Genomic DNA, 21,157 nt, shown 5'->3' with positions numbered 1-21,157 from the left:
CTGCGCAAGAGGGAGGCAGAAGATGAAGCGATACGTTGTTTAGAAGCAGAGTGCTTAGCCTATATTCAATAATTAATAGGCGTAAGTAGGAAACTAGACAATTATACGCGTCATCACCAATTATTTCTTAGTATAATGTCAAAATTTTCAAAAATTGTGATGCACATTCAATAATTATGTGAATGCAAGCAACTCAAGATCAAAGCTCTTATCCCCAGCGCTGATAAAATAAAGAGCGCCGCTGTTTATATCTTCGGTTCAGTGCAGAGTGTGTGTGTGAAGCGGCCAGGACCCGGCAGCGCGTGCGCGGGGAGTCACGCGGGGGGCGCGCGGCATTGGCGGGCGCGCGGCGTGAGGTCACTTCCGGTGGCGGCGGCGCCGGTCCGGTGTGTGTGTGTGTGTGAGGGAGGAGCGGGGGGGGCGGCGGCGCAGGCGGCCCCGCGGGAACTGCCAGACCCGGAGCGACCCGGACCCACCCGGACCCGCCGCCATGGCCTCGCTGCTCAAGGTGGACCCGGAGGTGAAGCTCAAGGTGCGACCCGCCCCGCCGGCTCAGGCCGCGGCGCCGTTGCGGCCCGGCCGTTGGTTGTGAGGCCGCCCGCCCGGTTTGTGCCTCCCCCCTCAACGCTACACACACGGTACCGCCGCTCCGCGGGTGCGGACGGGGCTTCTCCGCGGCCGCCCCGATCGCTTCCCGAGGTGCGGCGGATCCTCGTCGGCCCGAGCGGGCGCTGCTCGGTTCCCGGTTCCCCGCGCCTTCCCTCGCCCGGCTGGAGCGGCCTGGAGCGCGGGCGAGGCGGGCGGGCTCCCCCGCCGGCTCTCGGGGGCGGAGCTGCCCCTGGAGCGCCCCGGGGCTCGGGCTGGAGCCGAGCTCCCCGGCTGCAGGGTGCAGGGCTCGGTGTTGCTGAGCCCCGCATCCCCGCAGCGGCTCTGAACTGTTTCTTCTTCCCTTCCGCAGGTTGACTCCTTCAGGGAGCGGATCACCAGCGAGGTGAGTGTCTCTGCCGCTGCCCAGAAGCAATAGGAGTTTTATGACGTTTTTCCGACAGTCCTGAGGGCCGTTTGAGCCTCTCCTGGCAGCTCCGCAGCGCTCAGAGCTCCAGCCACCTGTCCCTCGCATCCCTCCTGGTGCCTTCTCACCTCAGTTTGCCCTGGCGATTGCCGCAGCTTGCGTTCTCTCCTGTTTCCTGCCTTTGCGCAGCTGGTTTCCCTGGTTTCCCTGGTGTTCTTGCCCGCTAGCAGGAACCTCACGCCGTTTTTTCACACCGTCCTCTGTTCTTTCTCTCTCAGGCTGAAGACCTGGTGGCAAACTTTTTCCCAAAGAAGCTGTTGGAGCTCGATGGGTTCCTCAAGGTAAGGTCGACGTTGCGCTCTGGATCCTTTTTCCTTTTCAAGCTACGTGTTGAAAGCAACCTGGCAGGTCTCGTCCTGCGTATTGTCTTGCATGTGTTGCCTCCTTACAAAGACACGCAGCGGCAGGTCTGCTCCTCGCGTGCACTGGAGTGCTCTTAGCTCTAGAGGGGGTGCTTCCTTTTTCAGTTTTCTTTGTGTGCTCGCCACATTTATCTCTCTGACGCATTCGGCAGCTTCGGGCTGTCCTTGGCGATGCTGCGGGACTCCAGCGCTGCAGACAGCTGGTGGCTTTGATCACAGGCTGGACCCCGCGCGCTGCTCTGGGGTGGAGGGAGGTCTCCTCACAGGCCTATTGTTAGGCTTTTTTTTTCATTCTTAGACTTTTTATTTTTCATTCATCCCTATTTTATGGCTGGATAAGAGGGAGGTCTGAATCTTTAGTTGTCTCATTGTGTTTGGTGTGGCAGAGTTGGTTAGTTCGTAATTAAATAACGAACCCGCTTTATTTTTTTAGGAGCCGATCCTGAATATTCACGATCTCACTCAGATCCATTCGGACATGAACCTCCCAGTGCCTGACCCGATTCTTCTCACCAACAGCCACGATGGGCTGGACGGGGTAGGGTTACCCTCTTGGCTCCCATTCCCTGCTTCTCTTAATTAAAACTGCATGGCTTGCTGTGTGCCGGAGGAGAAGATTCTTATTTAATATCAGGCCCTGCTTCTCCCAAAGGCTTTAGGAATTGGTCTCTCGAGCCTGGGAAGAAGTAACGCTGTGCTCTGTAGTCCTCCTTTCCTGTTAAATAACGATATTTAGGAACCACGAGCGCAGCAGAGAGGCTCTAAAGTTTTCCTTGTTTCCTTTGCAACACTGTTACAGCTTCTGAGTAGTTTGTGAGTAAAACGTTTTGTATATTTTAGCCCAATATGAAAAAGAGGAAGCTGGAAGACCGCGAAGAGACCTTTCAGGGTAAGAGTCCCCACGTCTCTTGTGTTGCTGCCTGCGCCGTGTCTTAGGGGGTGAAGTCACCTGCACCCCGCTTGCCCTGTCCTGACAGCAGCTGCTGCTCGTGCAGACCCGTCCCCGAGACCTCTCAGATTGCGACCTGCGGACGTTCTGTTGTGGAGGAGTCACGTTCCGGCTCTTAGAAGCATAATTAGGGCTTCTCTGATAGACATAAGTAGCACTTGCTTGAGCCTGGCTTGCTGATCTGTGTGCTGAGAGCTCTCCTTGTCTGGAGGAGGACGCCAGGCTTTGGATTGAGCTGCAGCAGAACCGGCTCATACACGTGCAGCAGGAAGGTCCTTTATGCCCAATCTCAGCAGCCTGGAGCTCTCCAGCTTTCATCTCCGTGTTTTTCTTTTCCTTCCCTTGTGGCAATCGCTGTTATCCCACATCAGACTTCCCCTTCCCCGCAGGTTAGCGACAACCGGGCTCACTGTCCATGCTGGCCTTGGCAGGAGATAAAACTCGGGAGATAAAACACTCGGGTGGACGTTCGGTCCGATCCCCTGGCGCAACTGTTGTGACGTGGCGCTGACGTGAAGTGGTTTTCTCCTCTGTCCTCAGGTACCAAAGTGTTTGTGATGCCCAACGGGATGCTGAAGAGCAACCAGCAGCTGGTGGACATCATTGAGAAAGTGAAACCAGAAATCAGGCTGCTCATTGAGAAGTGTAACACGGTGGGTGTTGCGCTGGAGTGGGTGGAGTTTTTAGGATGGTTTTGCTCCCGGACAACAAAGATGCTGTGGGTGGAAGGAGCAGCCCCTCTGTGTTGTTTGAGAGAGTTGGGGTGTTCAGCCTGGAGAAGAGAAAGCTCTGGGCAGACCTTATATCGGCCTTTCTGTGCTTAGAAGAAAGATGGGGACAGACTTTTTTTTGGAGGGCTTGTTGTGGTAGGACAAGGGGTGATGGTTTGAAACTAAAGGAGGGAGATTCAGGCTGGACATGAGGAAGGAATTGTTGCCCTGAGGGTGGTGAGAGCCTGGCCCAGGTTCCCAGAGAGGTGGTAGATGAACCATCCCTGAGACACCCCAGGCCAGGCTGGACGGGGCTCTGAGCACCCTGAGCTGGTGAAGATGTCCCTGCTCATGGCAGGGGGGGCACTGGGGGAGCTTTAAGGTCCCTCCAACCCAAACCATCCTGTGACTCTGTTCTGTAGAGGAGGAAAGGCAGGATTTGCATCGCAGTGACTAAAAGTGTCTGGGAGGTAGGTGGAGGGAAACGATGTTTTCCTGAGCCCTCGAGGAGCTCCGTAGTTCACTTGCTGAAGGATGATGGCTGCTGTGCCGACTCCTTCCTTGAGGCTCCTCTTCACCCTTTGCACAGTCACAGACACTGCGCTGTGCGGCATCCCAGCCATGTGGGAAATAATCTCAGAAGTGTTGCATGAGTGTGAAGGACCTGCAGTTTATCAGGAACTGCATGGCAAATGACCCGGTGACTTTTGGTAAGACATCTCTGGAGACGTTGGAGTTGATCAGCATTGTGATCTTTCCACCACAGGTGAAAATGTGGGTGCAGCTTCTCATCCCCAGGATAGAAGATGGAAACAACTTTGGTGTTTCCATTCAGGTGAGGCACCACTGCTGGAGGAGGGAACTGTGCTCCAGGGACACGGACCTCTTGGGTTCCTCTGAATCTTTCCATTCATGGGGTCCAGCAGCTGCAGTCCTGGGCCTGGTTTAGGTTTTAAAACCCAGACCCAAGCTTGACATGGCACTGCTGAGACGTGTTGCAGTCTCGTGAAGCTCATGGCTTCCTTGTCTTCCCTGCAGGAGGAAACAGTTGCTGAGCTTCGAACTGTGGAGAGTGAGGCCGCATCCTACCTGGACCAGATTTCTAGGTAGGCATGCAAGAACAGGCTCCTTCTTTGGGGCAGGAATCCTCTTGGGAAAAGGAAACTGCTTGGGGAAGGTTCCCCAGGTTTTCTAGGGCAGCTTGAGCCTGATGTTCTTTATCTGACCTTTATTCTCTCCCTTTTCCTACCAGATATTATATCACAAGAGCAAAGTTGGTTTCCAAAATAGCTAAGTACCCTCACGTGGTAAGTAAACAGCGAAGTGAAGATCTACGCACTGCACCCTGCTGCTTTTTGGGACTCTTTGGGCCACTTGGTCACTGTGCCTTTGGAGCTGAGGGTCCTGGGGGAGAGGTGGGATTGTACAAGGGTTACAGCTGGTTGGAGGAGAGCGGGAGGAAGGGGCAGTTCCTGTGCGGAAGGAGCTTTGCTTGTGTCTGGGAGGCAGAGCCGAGCTCAGGCCGCTCAGCCGCGTCTCTGCTGTCCGCAGGAGGATTACCGCCGCACGGTGACAGAGATCGACGAGAAGGAGTACATCAGCCTGCGCCTGATCATTTCAGAGCTGAGGAATCAATATGTAAGTGAAAAACAGAGCTCAGCCGTGGGGAGCGCCCTTTTGATCCTGCTGCCTCTGCACCACTTCCCAGAGCTGCAGGTGTTTCCAACTGAGCGTTCACGCGAGTCTAGCGCAAAATATTCCTTCCACCTCTGTGATCCGAAGCTCTTTGTGTGGAACGAGCTGTTCCCGAGGGCTGTAAAGATAAATCTTCTCTTTTTAGTGTAAAGCCTGGCTGAAAGAGGCCGTTAATCTTCACAAGGTGTGTGGTTGCACATAGGGGTTGATGGTGGTGCCAGGCTGAGCTGTGCTGCTGTTTTAACCGCTGGGAAAGCTGAACAGCGGGCGACTGGGCAGAGAAGAGGTTCTTAGGAACATGGGTTAGTGCCAGGGTTGGGTTAACAGTTGGACTCGATGATCTTGAGGGGCTTTTCTAACCAAAATCATTCTATAATTCTTGTCTGAGTCCTGTTCTCCCTTGTTTGCAGGTCACTTTGCATGACATGATCCTTAAAAACATTGAGAAGATCAAGAGGCCTCGGAGCAGCAATGCTGAGACCCTCTATTAAGTGTCAACGTTTGAACTTGAGAACTGTTCAGTCAACTCAAGACCGTCATTGCCTTGGTTTGTTACGTGACTATCGAGACGGGAAACTGGCTGGAAATAGTATCGCATTCTTAGTTAAACTAAAGCAATTCTCGCCTAGTTTTGTGATTGGTTTTGTTCAGGTCTCAGGAGTTCTCCCTCCCTCTAGTAACTGGTGACGAGGAGGCCGTGCCACTTTGGGCCCCCCCGAGAGCACCAGCCCCGCAGGAACATTCCTTCACGCCTTTCTTCCTACCCGAGTGAGAACCACAGTAGAACCAAGCCCTTGTCCGTAGGCTTCACTGGGGTCTCTGGGGTTGGGGCAGATGGTTCTTAAGCCTGAGAGCAAGCCCAGGCGGTGGGGGAGAAGCTCATGCTTGGGCCTCTCAGCCGCTGGTGCTCTGCAAAGAGGGGAACCTGCCCCGTCTGTGCCCGCTCTGGTGCCGCTGAGTGCTCCGCTCTGCGTTCCCGGCTCCCTCTCATCCGTCTGCCTTGCCAGTCCTGCCTAAATCAGTGCTTGGAACTAGGCCTGGCTGGGCTGAGCTCAGGCGGCTCCTGCTCCTGTTTACCATTTGACTAGAGCCGCTTTCTTGGCTGAACCCAGCGTTACTTCGCACACATCCCAGTGCCCCTTCAGCACAAGGTGCTTTTGTCCAGGTGGACGGAAAGGAGAGGCCGGAGGTCGATCCTAAATTCCCGATAGTCTCCAGACTTGGTCACCCCCAGCTCTGCTGTCCCCCCTCCCCGTGACAGCCGGTGCTGGGGGGTGACGATGGCCGATCCCCCAATGCAATTTCAGACCTTTTCCCCTGCGGAGGCCGCGCTCGTGCGTGCGCCTGGTCGCTCTTTCAGGCCGCCGGAACGTTTCCTGGTCCATCACAAACCCCTTTGGAAATGACTGGTTGTGTTGCTTCAGTTTTTGTGTCTGGCAAGTGGGCCCATAAAGCTGCAGGCTCCCAACATTTTCTTATTTATAGTATTTCTACTTAAGTCCCGTATTCAGGGAACACAAAATCATTTATTTCAGGAACCTCGCTGTTTCCCGGGTCTCGCTGTTACACCCGTTTATTGTGCAGTAACCTTGATAGTTGTGTTACCCTCATTGTAACAACGGTGGCAAATGGAATGAGCTCCCTCCCCTTCTTTTTTTCTTGTTTTTTTTAACTTCATTTTTGTTTCTCCTGCTTCCACATTAAGAGCCATGTTGTCTCTTGCTGGTTTCCCAGGGATTTGCCCGGCGTGTGGAGGGGCCGCTGGCCCTCGCTATAGACTCTTCTGTTGTTGTTTGTAGTAAGTCAACTCTTAGTCTTCCCGCTAATAAATATTTAGTAACAAACCAACTGTTCTGGCTGCTGTCTGGGAGCAGCACATCCCCTTGTGTTTCTCTGTATCGATTCCTTTTAATTTGTTCGGCTCTCTTTGCCAGATGAAAGTATGTAAACTTTTACCATGTCAAGAAATTAAAACAAGGTACTTGGAATTCTTTTAAGGCAGCCCCTTGTGTGTGATGCTGAGCTCTGAGGCCGTGCAGTGTGAACCTCAGTTCTGGTCTTGCCTTTCTCACATCAGCTGCTCCTTCTCTGTGTTCTCATTCCCCTTTTTGACCGTGGTGTGAACGGCTCTGAAGGTTGTTTCTGTTCCTTTCTTATGTTAGGCTCACTCTCTGGGGTTTAAAGTGATCTGTCCCAGCCCAGCGTGCGGGACTTTGACCATCCTGGTTTTAACTGCAGGAGACGTGCGTGGTGTTTGTCAGGGTCCATGGCAGCTCCGGTGCCCGGATGCTGCAGCCGGTGCCTCTGTCGCCTGCATGGTCTGTTCCTCTCTCGGCTGCTCCGTTGGCCCCAACCAAAGCCTCCTCTGCTCCCCCCAGGGGATCGTCCTTGTTCGTGTTGTGCTTCCTCCCGCAGCCCTGGGTGCAGAGCCCTCTCCGGTGTCCCCAGGGCTGCTCGGTGCCTTGGCCGCCCTTCGCAGCCACAGTGCCGCTAGATGGGGCCCGTGCCCGGCCACAGGAGCCACCGCCGCCAGCCAGGGCTCCTGCTCGGCACGTCTGGCCTCGAAACCTTCAGCCGCTGAGAAGCAGGAGCAGCCGCTCGCTGACAGACGCTTCCCGAGTCCCGCCGGCCCCACGGTGCTCCGGGCAGTGCGGGAACGTCCTGCTGGTGCCCAAGCTGCTCCGGGGAAGGTGGGAATCGAGCGGGGAACTCGGGGCTGAGACGGAGCTCAAGGGAAGGGTCGTTGTGCCAGGACTTGGTGTGGAGCAGCACAGGGGGTTCCTCACCGCAGCCAGAAACCCGACTCCAGCGGAGAATGCAGCCGGCGTGGGAAGGGTCAGGCAATTTCCACTGTTCCGTTTCACACAATCTGACCCTATGAGACAGGAGAACAGGAGTGGGAGTTTTCCAGAGGCCAAGGGCTGGCTGGGGCTGTGGTGACGCTTTGCCCATGTCAGGAGAGCTGCCAAGGGGTTTCTGTACTGTACACTTTCCCCGGTGTCTGGCAGTCGCTGACTCTGAATTTCCATCAGCCAAGAGCTGTCGGTCTCTGGTTTTGGTTTCTATAAATTCCAGAGACTATTTTTTGCCGCACCTACCTTTCCGTGCAAGCGAGAACCAGCAAACTGCGCTCCCACTTGCGATGTTTGGGAGATGTGTGCAGTTCAGTAAATATACAGTTTAGTATATATAAGATGGGCTGATGGGCAGTACCTAAAAGCAACCAGGTAGCCAAAATAAACATGGGTAGGATGTGAATTCTCCATCCTCCGTGTGGGACGGAGCGATGGGCTGATGAGAGTGGGGAGCTGAGTTGCGGGAAGAGGTACGTGCACAAATGGCTCATAAACAAGTTAGTGTTTAGTGAGATATGTAATCTTTTAAATTCTAGGTTAGCTTCAAGCTGCTTTTGGAGAGGATACACAAGCATCTGTGGCCCTTAAAGATCCCTGAGGGCTTTTCGTTGGGAAGGTATCGACACAGGTTTCCTGGCTCTGCAGGCCCCGTTAATTTCTCTGCTTCCTGAAATTCCTGCAGCAGGATGGAGATGGATCTGGGGCTGTTCTGTTTGCCCTGAAGCACAGCTCCCAGAGGGGCAGGTTGATTCTTGTGTTGCTCGTTAATAGGCTTTAAAAGCCCTCAGTGTGAAAAGTCCAGCAGAAAGGGATGGTATTAAATAGCGAGGTACCAGACACGGCATCCGTGGCACATGTAGCGGGGCAGAGACAGGACACAGAACGTTTCATTTGCGTCCTGCAGGGCTGGGGCGGGTGCTGCGGGCTGGTTTGTTGTGGGGATGTCATTACAAATTAAGGTTTCTCTTTCTTTTTTTCCCCGAACATCCAACGTGCACAGCACGAAGAGGGTTCCCACGCTTTTATTTTCGGCCATCTCGCAGGCACTCTGCAGGGCTGAGCTGTGATTTGTGGGGCAGCAAGGCCTGTGGAGTTGGTCCAGTTCTCTTAAACTGCTGCTGTGTCGCTTAGAAAATGAGTGTCTGTAATTGCGGCCTGGGCCGGGACCTTTAGGGACTTGGGATGCAAAACCAAGAGGCGAAGTCAAAACTGAATGATCTGCTCTTTTTGTCCTTTAAGGAAATGGAATTCAACAAATCTGCTGCAACGTGCACCTGCACAGCTGAGCGAGACGGCTGCGTGAGCAACACATCGGCATTTCGTAGAGTCACAGAATCACTGGGGTTGGAAAAGCCGCTCAAGATCATGGAGTCCAACTGCTCAACCACCCTGTGTCCTGAGAGCCTCATGTCCGTCTGTCCAGCCCTCCAGGGCTGGTGACTGCAGCTCTGTCCTGGGCAGCCTGTTCCAATGCCCCACAGCCCTTTGGGGAAGAAATTGTTCCCACATCCAACCTCAACCTCCCCTGGCGCAACTTGAGGCCGTTTCCTCTGCTCCTGGCGCTTGTTCCTGGGGAGCAGAGCCCGACCCCCCTGGCTCCAAGCTCCTTTCAGGCAGTTCAGAGATCAGAAGGTCTCCCCTCAGCTCCTGTTCTCCAGCTGAACCCCCCAGGTCCCTCAGCCGCTCCATCACACTTGTGCTCCAGCCCCTCACCAGCTCCGTTCCCTTCTCTCATCTCCCTCCAGCTCCCCACATGAGCCGATGCTGTGGCTCCGCAGGCTTTGCTGGTGCAGTGGCCAGCGAGGCAGCGATGACGGTGCTGGCACAGATCAGACGTGCGTGTTTCTGACCTGCCCAGCTGAGCCTGGGCTAAAGAAGGCTGATGCTGCCCGTGGTGGTGAGGATAATGGAGTGTCCCTTACGGCAGTGTGGCCTCCTGCCTAACAGTGTGGTGACGGGTGAGCACGGCCAGACAACCATGTCCAGGGCAAGACTGGCTACAGAGGAATTGCCGAGGCTGGGGGAGCTGCCTCTCAGAATCCTGGGGTGGTTGTGGTTGCAGGGACCCCTGTAGATCCCCAGCCCTGCTCACGCAGGGTCACAGAGCAGATCACACAGGATCCCAGGGGTTTGAATGTCTCAGAGCAGGAGACTCCACACCCGCTCTGGGCAGCCTGGGCCAGGCTCTGGCACCGCAAAAGGAAGAAGTTTCTCCTTGTGTTCAGATGGAGCCTCCTGTGTTCCAGTCTGTGCCCGTTGCCTCTCACCAGGAAACTCTGATGGGAGGAGGAGCACGAGGCCGGGTGAGGTGAGGTGATGCTGGCAGCGGGAGTGGAAATGTTGGGTTGAATCTCAAGCTCTGGTTCTCTTGGATGCCTTGTGCTTCTCAGCACCAGCTCAGGGACAGGCAGGGTTTGTAGCTCGAGCACTGTGTCCCGTCCACCCCAAACATCTACCGTGTGGCAGGATGGACCACCAAATCTTGTTCTTTGGCCACCTCGTTGTGCCAATGCTTTTCCCCAGCGTGGTGAGCCCAGCAGCGGTTTGGTGGGGCTGGCTGCGGGCAGCGGTCACAACCTCTGGTAGGAACCCAGGAGGTGGCTGCTCAGCGGTGGCCTGACACGGTGACAACGGGCACGGTGACACTGGGCACTGCCACCGGCTGCTGCTTGGATGCTGCAGGTTGGGTGGTTTTGTCCTTGAGGGAACTTCTCAGAAGCTGCACCTCAGTAGGTCTTTGAACGGGAGACAGAGGCAGAAGCTGCGTCGTCTTGTTTCAGGGCGATTCTGGAGGGTTCATTAGTGCATGGCTGCTCAGAGGTGGCAATTAAGAGCTGGTTGTTCGCAGCTCATGGGGCCTGAATCTCATCCTGAGCGACACCTCTTCGCCCTGCCCAAGATTTTCTACCTACACAGATGGATGTGTTTTCAGCAAAGGCTTTCTTAGTAAAAACTAAAATCCAAAGTGACTCCAAGCTCGGAACCACGCTGCCAGGGAGAATGTTTGCAAGGAAACAGCCCGATCAACAAGGAAACTTGGTGCGCTGCAAAGAGGTGAAACCGTACAGTGTGACAACAATTCCCAGCTTGTCAGAGCCCTGCAGAGGTCCCGGCCGCCTCGGCTGACTTACAGAGCTCGGTTTGCACAGGCAGCCTCAGGAAGCTCAGCCGGACTGAAAAAGTAACAGAATTATGTGAAACTCTGTCTGAGTCACTGACCCTGCATCCCCAGCAGCTCCTGCAGCGCACGGCTGGTGGAGAGGACAGAAGCTGCGGCTCGGAGAGATCTGCCCTTTCTGCTCACCGCGGGTTTCAGCTCTCCTCCCCTGGCCTCTCCCAGGCTTTTGTGCTTTCCGTGTTAATCCATCCAGTGCAAACCAAGAGAGGCAGCAGCTGGAAACCCTGCTCTGAACGCTGCTGCGAGTGCCTGGGGACCAGCAGCAGGCATGCACATGAAGACCATCCTCATCCTCCTCGTGCTGGCTTTAGCCACCATATTCGCCCTCGTCTGCGTGTTGCTGACCAAGGGAAGGGCCCCCAGCACCTGCCAGCACCGGCCCCCGGGCCAGGAGGATGCCGATGCCGGGCACAGCCTGGTCTTTGCCGACCTGACGCCCCAAGAGCTGCTGCAAGTGGTGCGGTACCTGCGGGGACAGCTCGGGGTGCCGCTGGTCGACGCCTCCCGTGCCAAACCCTCCGACAACTGCATCGCCTCGGTGGCCGTGCAGCTCCCCGCCAAGGCAGAGGTGCTGCGGTTCCTGGACGCCGGGGGGGCTCGTCCGGCCCGGGAGGCGCTGGCCGTGCTGCACTTCGGGAACCAGCCGGACCCCAACGTCACGGAGTACGTAGTGGGGCCGCTGCCGACGCCGACGTATCACCGGGACGTGACGGTGCAGAAGTACGGGGGGAAGGTGCCGTACCACCGCAGACCAGCGCTGGCCGTGGAGTACGAGCAGCTGGGCGGGTTTTTGAAAAGCCAAGTGTTCCCCGCAGCTCCGTCTTTCATGCGTCAAGTGATGGAGTACGACGGAAGCAGCCTGGCGGCCCTGACGGCCGCTCCCCGCGGATCCCGGTCCGGAGATCGGCTCACCTGGTTCGTTTTGTTTCAGAACGTGAGCGGGTTCTTCGCGCACCCCGTGGGGCTGGAGGTGCTGGTGGACCACAGCAGCCTGGACATCTCCCGCTGGGTGGTGAGCAGGGTGTTCTACAACGGGCAGTACTACAGGGACATGGTGCAGCTGGAGAGCGCCTACGTGCAGGGTCGCGTCAGCGTGGAGAAGGTCAGAAAAGCCCCGCGGGACGGGGACTTCTCGTCCATGAAGCCCCGAGCGCCTCCATCTGCACCGTTCCCTTTGCAATATGAGCCCCAGGGTCCCCGCTACAGCATCAGGAACAACCACGTCGTCTTCCAGGCCTGGAGCTTTGCCTTCGGGATGAGCGTGAACACGGGGCTGCGCCTGTTTGACGTGCGGCACAAGGGGGAGAGGATCGCCTACGAAATCAGCGTCCAGGAGGCACTGTCAGTGTACGGCTCCAACTGCCCCGGGGGCATGTCCACCCGGTACATGGACGGCAGCTTTGGCATCGGGCGCTACGCCTCCCCCTTGGTGCGAGGGGTCGACTGTCCCTACTCTGCCACGTACCTGGACATGCACTACCTGGCTCATGCCGAGGTGTCCCGGACCAGGAGAAGCGCCCTGTGCATCTTCGAGCAGAACACGGGCTCCCCTCTGCGCCGCCACTACTCCAACTTGGAGTCGCTCTACTACGGGGGCCTGGTCAACTCCGCGCTGGTGCTTCGCTCCATCGCCACCGTGGGCAACTACGACTACGTGTGGGACTTCGTCTTCTACCAGAATGGGGCCGTAGAAGGCAGGGTGCAGGCCACGGGGTACACGAGCTCGTCCTTTCTCCACGGGGACGGTCTGAGATACGGCAATAGGGTTTGGGAGCACACGCTGGGTACGATACACACCCATTCTGTCAACTACAAAGTGGATTTGGACGTGGGAGGTAGGTCTGGGTCTTCCTTTTGTGTCTGCCGTTACACCGGGAAAGCCCAGAGCTTTGCGCGGATTGTCTCCTAGTCCACAGAATCCCTAATATCTGCCACCAGAACTCCGCTTTTCACTCTCCTCACCTCTTCTTTCCTTGCAAAGTTATTTTCCTATGTATAAAATAGTCATGGATTTGCAGGCAGTGTGAATGGTCTGCGAGCTCTGTGTTCAGCCCAGGAAAGTATGAAAGGTAGGAGCTGGGAGATGTTTGTGTTTCCTTGAGGCCCCGTTTGGCGCGGGGTGTGTTGCTGTAGGCACGGCCGGGCAGACGGGGCCACAGCCCTGTCTGCAGCGCCGAAGGGCTCAGCCCGCTCTCGCCGCGTCTGCTGCTGGTCCCGGTGCTTCTTATCACTTGGGAAAGCCCCTTTTTTGTATCTTGGCTTAAAGCGGTTCGGCTGGACCGGTGCTGAGCTTGTGCTGCTCCATCCCCGATTCTCTTTTGAGGAAACGCTTGTAAGTTGGATCCCGAGCCTCGGGCTGCGAAGCCGCTGCAGGGAGCGAGTGAATTCCGCTGCTCCTGCACACAGTCACGGTTTTTGGCAGCGGATCCCTGCGGAGGGTTATTTGAGTCCAAGAGCGGCTCCTTCTGTCTGGCATCCACCCTGGGAGGAGCGAGGATGCTCAGCCTGAAAGGCTGTTCCAGTAGCTGGAAAGCTGCAGGGGCGCTGGTGGTGCTGGGGGCACGGATTGGCAGCGTTACCTCTGTTATTGACACCTGCTGCTGTAAAAGGGTGGGGAAAATGATGGTTTAGGTCTGCCCGTGACCAAAGAGATCCCCGGTAAGCAGATCCCAGCCTGAGGAGAAGCGTAGCTCCGGTGACCTGCGCTGTCTGCTGCGTCGCAGGGAGGAACCAGAGAACAAGCGATGCACATGGAGCTGCAGCTGAGTCGGTGCAGGGTTCGTGACAGCTCTGCTCCACGGAGCCGGTGCTGGGCGCCTGGGGCACCGGAGGGGAGGATGGGGAGAGCGAGCTCTGGCTGTGGGGACATCCCTGGGGACGGAGGACCATGGGAACACTCCTCAGTTACTTCACTTTTGCTTTGCAGGGGTGAAAAACTCCCTGGTGGCCCAGGACATGGCGTTTGAGATAACGCGGGCGCCCTGGAGCTTGGAGCAGCAGATAGAGCGGCCACAACTCACCAAGAAAGTCCTGGACACGGAGGAACAGGCTGCCTTCCGGCTCCAGGAGAAGATGCCCAGATATATCTACTTTGCCGCCGACAGCAAAAACAAGTGGGGCCACCAGCGTGGCTACAGGATCCAGATCAGCAGCTCTGCAGGGGAGCACGTCCCCGAAGCCAGCTCCATGGAGAGGGCCGTCAGCTGGGCCAGGTCAGGCTGCTCTGACGGGGACGGCGGTTGCTCAGGGACACCCCCAGCCCCGCCGGCTGGGGAGGCAGCACATGGATGGGAGCGTGGATGGGGGGGCACAGGGCAGGCGCTCCCCTGGGCTGGGGTTACTCCGCAGGAGCAGGATTGTGCTCTGCAGACTCTCTGGGGAGCTGCTTTTATCATAGAACCCTAGAATAGTTTGGGGTGAAGGGACCTTCAAAGTGTACCCAGTGCCATGAGCAGGGACATCTGCACCAGCTCAGGGTGCTCAGAGCCCTGTCCAGCCTGGCCTGGGATGTCTCCAGGGATGGTTCATCTACCACCTCTCTGGCCAACCTGGGCCAGGCTCTCACCACCCTCAGGGCAACAATTCCTTCCTCATGCCCAGCCTGAACCTCCCCTGCCCCAGGGAGCTGCCCCCATCTCTTGTCTCGTCCCCAGGTACCAACTGGCCGTCACCCGGCGGAAGGAGGAGGAACCCACCAGCACCAGCATCTACAACCAGAACGACCCCTGGACGCCCACCGTGGCCTTCGCCGACTTCATCGACAACGAGACCATCACCAACGAGGTGAGCTGGGGTCCCCTGGGCTGGACCCGCAATAACCAGCTGAGAGGGGACAGTCCATGACCCCAAGATTCACACCCCATGGCCCCTGCACAGACTTCGGTTGCTCCTGCTGCTCCAAGTTTCTGCAATAACTGTGGTTTTTGTGGCTCTTCCCTTGCCCAGGACCTGGTTGCCTGGATAACCGCTGGTTTCCTTCACATCCCGCACTCTGAGGATATTCCCAACACTGTGACGGTGGGAAACTCGGTTGGTTTTCTCCTGAGACCCTACAACTACTATGACCTGGACCCCTCCATATACTCGCACGACGGCGTGTTTTTCACCAGCGAGCAGGACGTGACGGCCTGTGAAACCAACCCCATCGCGTGCCTGCCCAAAACTGCCTCTTGTTTGCCAAACCTCCCCCCTTTCACCTACGATGGCTTCAAAAATATAAGCAGGCTGTAACGCTACAGGACGGTGCCGGGAGACCAAGTCACAGACGCCAGGTTGACTGTTCTGTCTCAGATTTTCCGTTTTTTAGTGAAGCTGTCTCAACTTTCCAGTTTTGCAATGACTTCACTTTTTATTGTTGCTTTTTAAATAGTGCTCTTCAAAAGGGAAGCATAATGCTCCTGGCACGATGCCGGCCGGGAGCCTACATTATCTTTGTTAATTGCTGAATTTGAGTCTGTTGCAGGAGGAAAGTGAGGAGAAAACAAATGCTGTTCCACTGCTGTAGAAGCAAGCGCTGTGTAGTGCCGACCTCAGGTTTAAAAACATGACGATTACTCTGGTCCAGCGCTCTCTCGAGTGTCTCGTTCTTATGACTTACAGCAGCATCTGCTGGGGATGATGCTGCAGCTGCGCTTGTTCCTGCATCCACAGCCCAGCAGTGATGCTCTGGGAGCCCAGTGGACACGGGGATGGTGCAGCTGGAGGGTGGGAAGGGTGGGGTGTTCTGGGGGGAAGGATGAGCCTTGTGGGTGCTCGGGGTGAGGCTGGGGACAGAGCTGGGACGTGCTTGGGCTCAGCCTGTCGCACTGGCCGGGTTCCTCCCAGCTCAAGCCTGGGAGCCGTGTGGCTACTGGGGATGCAGCACGGCCAGTGCCGCTGCCTCTTTGCCTGGATGCTCAATGGGCTCTGGAGCCCTCATCCCGTCATCCTCCTCATTGTGAGGCTGCATCTTGAATCCTGCGGTCAGTTTTGGGCTCCTCATGTCAAGAAATCCCTTGAGGTGCTGGAGCGAGTGGAGAGAAGGGAACGGAGCTGGTGAGGGGCTGGAGCACAAGTGTGATGGAGCGGCTGAGGGACCTGGGGGTTCAGCTGGAGAACGGGAGCTGAGGGGAGACCTTCTGATCTCTGAACTGCCTGAAAGGAGCTTGGAGCCAGGGGGGTCGGGCTCTGCTCCCCAGGAACAAGCGCCAGGAGCAGAGGAAACGGCCTCAAGTTGCGCCAGGGGGGGTTGAGGTTGGATGTGGGAACAATTTCTTCCCCAAAGGGCTGTGGGACAGTGGAACAGGCTGCCCAGGGCAGTGCTGGAGTCACCATCCCTGGGGGGCTGGACAGACGGACATGAGGTTCTCAGGACATGGGGCAGGGACAGGGTTGGGTTAATGGTTCGACTCCATGATCTTGAGGGGCTTTTCCAACCAAAATGATTCTACGATTCAATCCCCCTAACCCCCCTCCTCACTGCCCTGTCTATGCCAGGACATAGCCCAGGGGCTGACAAGCAGCTGTCCCCTCCCTCCCAGCTGCAGGACCGGTTCCTTCCCACACAAGCAGTTGTCAGCAGCCACCAGTGATGCCACGATGTCCCTGCACAGTCGCTGTGACAGCGGGTCGTGGCAGGATGGGGCCGCGGTGCTGAGCTCAGCAGTGCTCTGCACAGGGGAGCATTGTCCCTGCAGTCCCTGCTGCCTGCCCTGTGTGTCCGCAGGGTTCAGAGAAGGAGGCGAAGGGAGACGCTCTTATTTCCCCCAGCTGACTGCATCTGTGCTCGGTAAGAGCTGCAGCGCGGCGCGCGGGAGGAGAGGGGAAGGACAGATGTAGAAGCATTAAGTTTATTTAAAATTATGGCCCCCTGGGGGAAGCAGAGCAAAATTGCCTTTTATGGTTCCCAGCAAACTCCGGACACGTCCCCCTGTGACCTCCTCTGGGCTGGGCTGTTCTCTGCTGAGAAAAATGAGGGGAAAAAACCAAACCCAGCCTTCTCGTGTGAGCGGGAGGATTCTGCAGCTGGAAACCCTCCCTGCCGGACTGCGGGAGCTCTCAGTGCCTCAGCAGACATGAACGTGAAAACCGTCCTCATCCTCCTCGTGCTGGCTTTAGCCACCATATTCGCCCTCGTCTGCGTGTTGCTGACCAAGGGAAGGGCCCCCAGCACCTGCCAGCACCGGCCCCCGGGCCAGGAGGATGCCGATGCCGGGCACAGCCTGGTCTTTGCCGACCTGACGCCCCAAGAGCTGCTGCAAGTGGTGCGGTACCTGCGGGGACAGCTCGGGGTGCCGCTGGTCGACGCCTCCCGTGCCAAACCCTCCGACAACTGCATCGCCTTGGTGACCGTGCAGCTCCCCGCCAAGGCAGAGGTGCTGCGGTTCCTGGACGCCGGGGGGGCTCGTCCGGCCCGGGAGGCGCTGGCCGTGCTGTACTTCGGGAACCAGCCGGACCCCAACATCACCGAGTACGTAGTGGGGCCGCTGCCGACGCCGACGTATCACCGGGACGTGACGGTGCAGAAGTACGGGGGGAAGGTGCCGTACCACCGCAGACCCGTCACTGGCAGGGAATACATGGACATCAATGTCCTCATCCAGCGGGAGCTGAGGAAGGCACCACACGTCCTCGCCGCCTGCTGCGACTCAGACGGGACCGACCTGACCATCCTCACCACAGCCCCGCGGGGCTTCAAATCCGGTGACCGTGCCACCTGGTTTGTCCTCTTCCACGCTGTCACTGGCACCGGCTACTACCTGTCACCAGTGGGGCTGGAGGTGTTGGTGGAGCACCGGGACCTCCACATCTCCCGCTGGTCGCTGCGCCAAGTCTTCTACAATGGCCGGTACTTTGCCAGCACCCAGGAGCTGGAGGATGCATTCCTGACCAACTCGCTGGAGGTTGTGAGGGTGGAGAAGCCCCGGGCGGACATGGTGCTGGGCTCCATGAGACCCCGGCGCCCACCCGGCTCCCCGGGGCCGCTGCAGTACGAGCCTCAGGGTCCCCGCTATAGTGTCAGGGACAACTGTGTCACCTACCAGGGCTGGAGCATCACCTTCGGCATGGACCCCAACTCTGGCCCACGCCTTTTCGACATCAGGTACCGCGGGGAGAGGATTGTGTACGAGCTGAGTCTGCAGGAAGCCTTAGCCCTGTACGGCTCCAACTGCCCCGGGGGCATGTCCACCCGCTACCTCGATGGCAGCTTCGGCATCGGCAGGTTCGCCTACGAGCTCGTCCGCGGCCTCGACTGCCCCTACACAGCGACCTACGTGGACCAGCACTACCTGTCGGAGTCAGAGACCCCCAAAACCAACCAAAACTCGCTCTGCATCTTCGAGCACGACACTGCCCTCCCGCTGCGACGCCACTTCTCCGACTCTCATTCCTCGTACTACGGCGGGCTGCGGAAAAACACGCTGGTCATCCGCACCGTCTCCACTCTCATCAACTACGACTACATCTGGGACTTCATGTTCCACAGCAGCGGGGCCGTGGAGGTCCGGGTTCATGCCACCGGCTACATCAGCTCTGCCTTCTTCCACGGCCAAGGGACCAAGTACGGCAACAGGGTTGGGCCCCACACGCTGGGGACGATGCACCTCCACCACATCCACTACAAGGTGGACCTGGATGTTGACGGTAGGTCTGGGCGCCTTGGTGCGCGACCGCGGCTCTGCCCGGCGTGCGGAGCTCAAGAGGGTTTTTCTCTCCTGCCTCCCAGGGCAGCTGAACTCCCTGGAGACCCAGAACACGGCGTATGAGCTGGTGAAAGACCCGTGGAGCATGGAAAACACCATGGAGCGGCTGTACCTCCGCAGAGAGAGGCTGGAGAGGGAGGATGAGGCGGCGTTCCCCCTCAACACCCCCATGCCCCGCTACCTCTCCTTCGCCAGCGCCAAGCCGAACAAGTGGGGGCATTCGCGTAGCTACCGCATCCAGATCAACAGCTTCGCCGGGGAGCACCTGCCCGTCAGCAGCTCCATGGAGAGGTCCATCAGCTGGGGAAGGTGGGTGCTGGGGCTGGTGGGGGTGTGTGTGTCCCCCATCCCCTCTCGTCCCACCCTGTCACCGCATCCCCGGCTGCTCCTGCATCCCAGCTCGAGAGGGGCTGCTGCCTCAAGGGAGATGAAACTGGGAAAGGGGCTGGAGCACAAGTGTGATGGAGCGGCTGAGGGACCTGGGGGGTTCAGCTGGAGAACAGGAGCTGAGGGGAGACCTTCTGATCTCTGAACTGCCTGAAAGGAGCTTGGAGCCAGGGGGGTCGGGCTCTGCTCCCCAGGAACAAGCGCCAGGAGCAGAGGAAACGGCCTCAAGTTGCGCCAGGGGAGGTTGAGGTTGGATGTGGGAACAATTTCTTCCCCAAAGGGCTGTGGGGCATTGGAACAGGCTGCCCAGGGCAGTGCTGGAGTCACCAGCCCTGGAGGGCTGGACAGACGGACATGAGGTTCTCAGGACATGGGGCAGGGACAGGGTTGGGTTAATGGTTGGACTCCATGATCTTGAGGGGCTTTTCCAACCCAAATGATTCTGTGATTCTAGGAAGGGTTAAACAGCAAACACGCATATTTTTTGGCTCTGAGAATCCATTGAAAAGTTGCTCAACGACATCTGTTCATAGTAGTTCACAGGCAAGAATCTGACCCCATGATAAGAATAATTTAGAGCAACCACATGTATTTTTTTTCCCTGTGAGGGCACTGGGCTGTCGAGCAAACTCCCAGGGGAAGATCTGGCCTCCCCGGGTCTTGACATCTTCATGTGAGGACAGAATGTTTTCTGGAACCCGGGATGAGCACAGAACTGGCTCAGTGTCAGGGTGAAATTTAATGGCTCCGTGCTCGGGGGGGCTGGAGGAGTTAAAAATGTCCAGTGGCCATGGTCAGGCAGCGAGCAGCAGCATCTGTGCCCGGATTCACTTGTGTTTCCCAGCCGTGCCAACCCGGAGGTGCTGGAGCTGCCCCCATCTCTTGTCTCGTCCCCAGGTACCAACTGGCCGTCACCCGGCGGAAGGAGGAGGAACCCACCAGCACCAGCGTCTACAACCAGAACGACCCCTGGACGCCCACCGTGGCCTTCGCCGACTTCATCGACAACGAGACCATCACCAACGAGGTGAGCTGGGGTCCCCGGGGCGGAGGGGAGCTGAGCGCCCCGGGTGCCAAACGGGGCACTGCTGGGCTGGAAGGTTCCGCTCAGCCTGATGTGGTACCCGGTTCCCATTCTACCCAGGACCTGGTTGCCTGGATCTCTGTGGGGTTCCTACACATCCCCCACGCTGAAGACGTCCCCAACACGGTGACGGTGGGGAACGGTGTTGGCTTTTTCCTGAGGCCCTACAACTATTTTGATGAGGATCCATCGGTGGACTCACCAGACAGCGTGTACTTCAGCAGTGAGCAGGATGCCGGAGCGTGCGGGGTCAACCCCCTCGCCTGCCTGTCCCCCAATGCCGCCTGTGCCCCCCACCTGCCCCCATTCCGCTATGGGGGCTTCCTCAACCTCAGCCTGGCCCCACCGCCCGACGGGCTGTGACAGGGACAGGGCCACCGCTGTCCCCGTCCCCACCACTGCGGAGGGTCCGTGTCCTTGGAGAGGCTCCGGTGGTGACAGTGGAGATGGGCTGGTTCTGCCACCGCACCAGGGCTTGCTCTCCCCATCCCTGGGGTGTGATCTGCTCAGGGTCAGGTTTTTGGTGGAGCTCAGCTCATTTTGGCACCGCAGCGCTGTTGAGGGCGGACTCAAAGCCTCCGAAAAACATCCCTTAGGAGTGGGTTTTGGAGACTTCATCCATGAGGCCACCCAAAGGTGCTCATGGCTGCTCTCCTGCTGTGGGATTGGGGCTCCTGTCACCTCCCTGAGGCAGGTGGGTGCACGCAGGGCTGTGGCGCTGGGCACTGCACTAAGCCGCAGCTCCCCGTGGAGCCGTGGCCCGTGCCAAGGTTTTGCCCAGGGGGACGGGAGCGGGTGGTGTGGGGTGCTGTGGCCTGAGGGTGTTGGTCCACAGGGAGCCAGCAGCTCCAGGATGCCCAAAGCATCCACCCAGCCCCTCGGCTCCTGCAGCTCCAGGTGGTGCTGAGCTCTGGCTGCTGTGGCAGTGCCAGGCTCTGGGGACAGGGACCAGGAGCCTGCAGAATGGCACTACAGGACCGTGGGACAGGTACTGCCCAGGCTGAGCTGCCCCTTGTCCACCCTTCACCAATAAACAGGCGCTCGGGTGCTTTTTCTGACCAAACTCTTGCGTTGCTCATGGGTGCTGCTGCGGCTCTCGTGGCTGGTGCCAGAGCCCCAGTGCTGCTGATGCTGCGGGTGCTGCTGTTTTGTAACCAGAATAACCTGATGCTTATAGAATCAC

The 21,157-nt window shown here is 57.7% G+C and overlaps 3 protein-coding genes across 6 annotated transcripts; all 3 read left to right on the top strand.

The window, feature by feature from the left end:
* The first annotated feature begins 327 nt into the window (after positions 1-327).
* On the top strand, positions 328-6,785 carry PSME3 (proteasome activator subunit 3). Its single transcript, XM_065039418.1, has 11 exons — positions 328-532; positions 959-991; positions 1,291-1,353; positions 1,868-1,972; positions 2,275-2,323; positions 2,924-3,036; positions 3,860-3,928; positions 4,132-4,199; positions 4,346-4,400; positions 4,645-4,731; positions 5,199-6,785. The coding sequence occupies exons 1-11, from the start codon at positions 491-493 to the stop codon at positions 5,277-5,279; spliced, it is 765 nt and encodes a 254-aa protein (XP_064895490.1). The 5' UTR covers positions 328-490; the 3' UTR covers positions 5,280-6,785.
* A 117-nt stretch (positions 6,786-6,902) lies between these two features.
* LOC102095916 (amine oxidase [copper-containing] 3) lies at positions 6,903-15,386 on the top strand. 4 transcript variants are annotated; one of them, XM_021280979.2, is made up of 5 exons: positions 6,903-7,478; positions 8,883-12,656; positions 13,748-14,033; positions 14,475-14,604; positions 14,767-15,386. In XM_021280979.2, the coding sequence occupies exons 2-5, from the start codon at positions 11,090-11,092 to the stop codon at positions 15,049-15,051; spliced, it is 2,268 nt and encodes a 755-aa protein (XP_021136654.2). In that variant the 5' UTR covers positions 6,903-7,478; positions 8,883-11,089; the 3' UTR covers positions 15,052-15,386. The 4 variants fall into 4 exon arrangements, with proteins under 4 accessions (XP_021136654.2, XP_064895323.1, XP_064895322.1 ...); XM_065039251.1 differs by lacking the exons at positions 6,903-7,478; positions 8,883-12,656 and adding an exon at positions 12,686-13,153; XM_065039250.1 differs by lacking the exons at positions 6,903-7,478; positions 8,883-12,656 and adding an exon at positions 12,687-13,598.
* Positions 15,387-16,748: 1,362 nt separating this feature from the next.
* On the top strand, positions 16,749-21,037 carry LOC102088654 (amine oxidase [copper-containing] 3-like). The gene is made up of 4 exons (XM_013370869.3): positions 16,749-18,444; positions 18,527-18,812; positions 19,788-19,917; positions 20,035-21,037. The coding sequence occupies exons 1-4, from the start codon at positions 16,875-16,877 to the stop codon at positions 20,335-20,337; spliced, it is 2,289 nt and encodes a 762-aa protein (XP_013226323.2). The 5' UTR covers positions 16,749-16,874; the 3' UTR covers positions 20,338-21,037.
* Positions 21,038-21,157: the final 120 nt, after the last annotated feature.

Source organism: Columba livia, chromosome 23 (genome assembly GCF_036013475.1).
Source record: "Columba livia isolate bColLiv1 breed racing homer chromosome 23, bColLiv1.pat.W.v2, whole genome shotgun sequence".
Lineage (NCBI taxonomy): Eukaryota > Metazoa > Chordata > Aves > Columbiformes > Columbidae > Columba > Columba livia.
The sequence above is the reverse complement of the archived record's forward strand: the minus strand, read 5'-3'. Positions and strand labels throughout refer to the sequence as shown.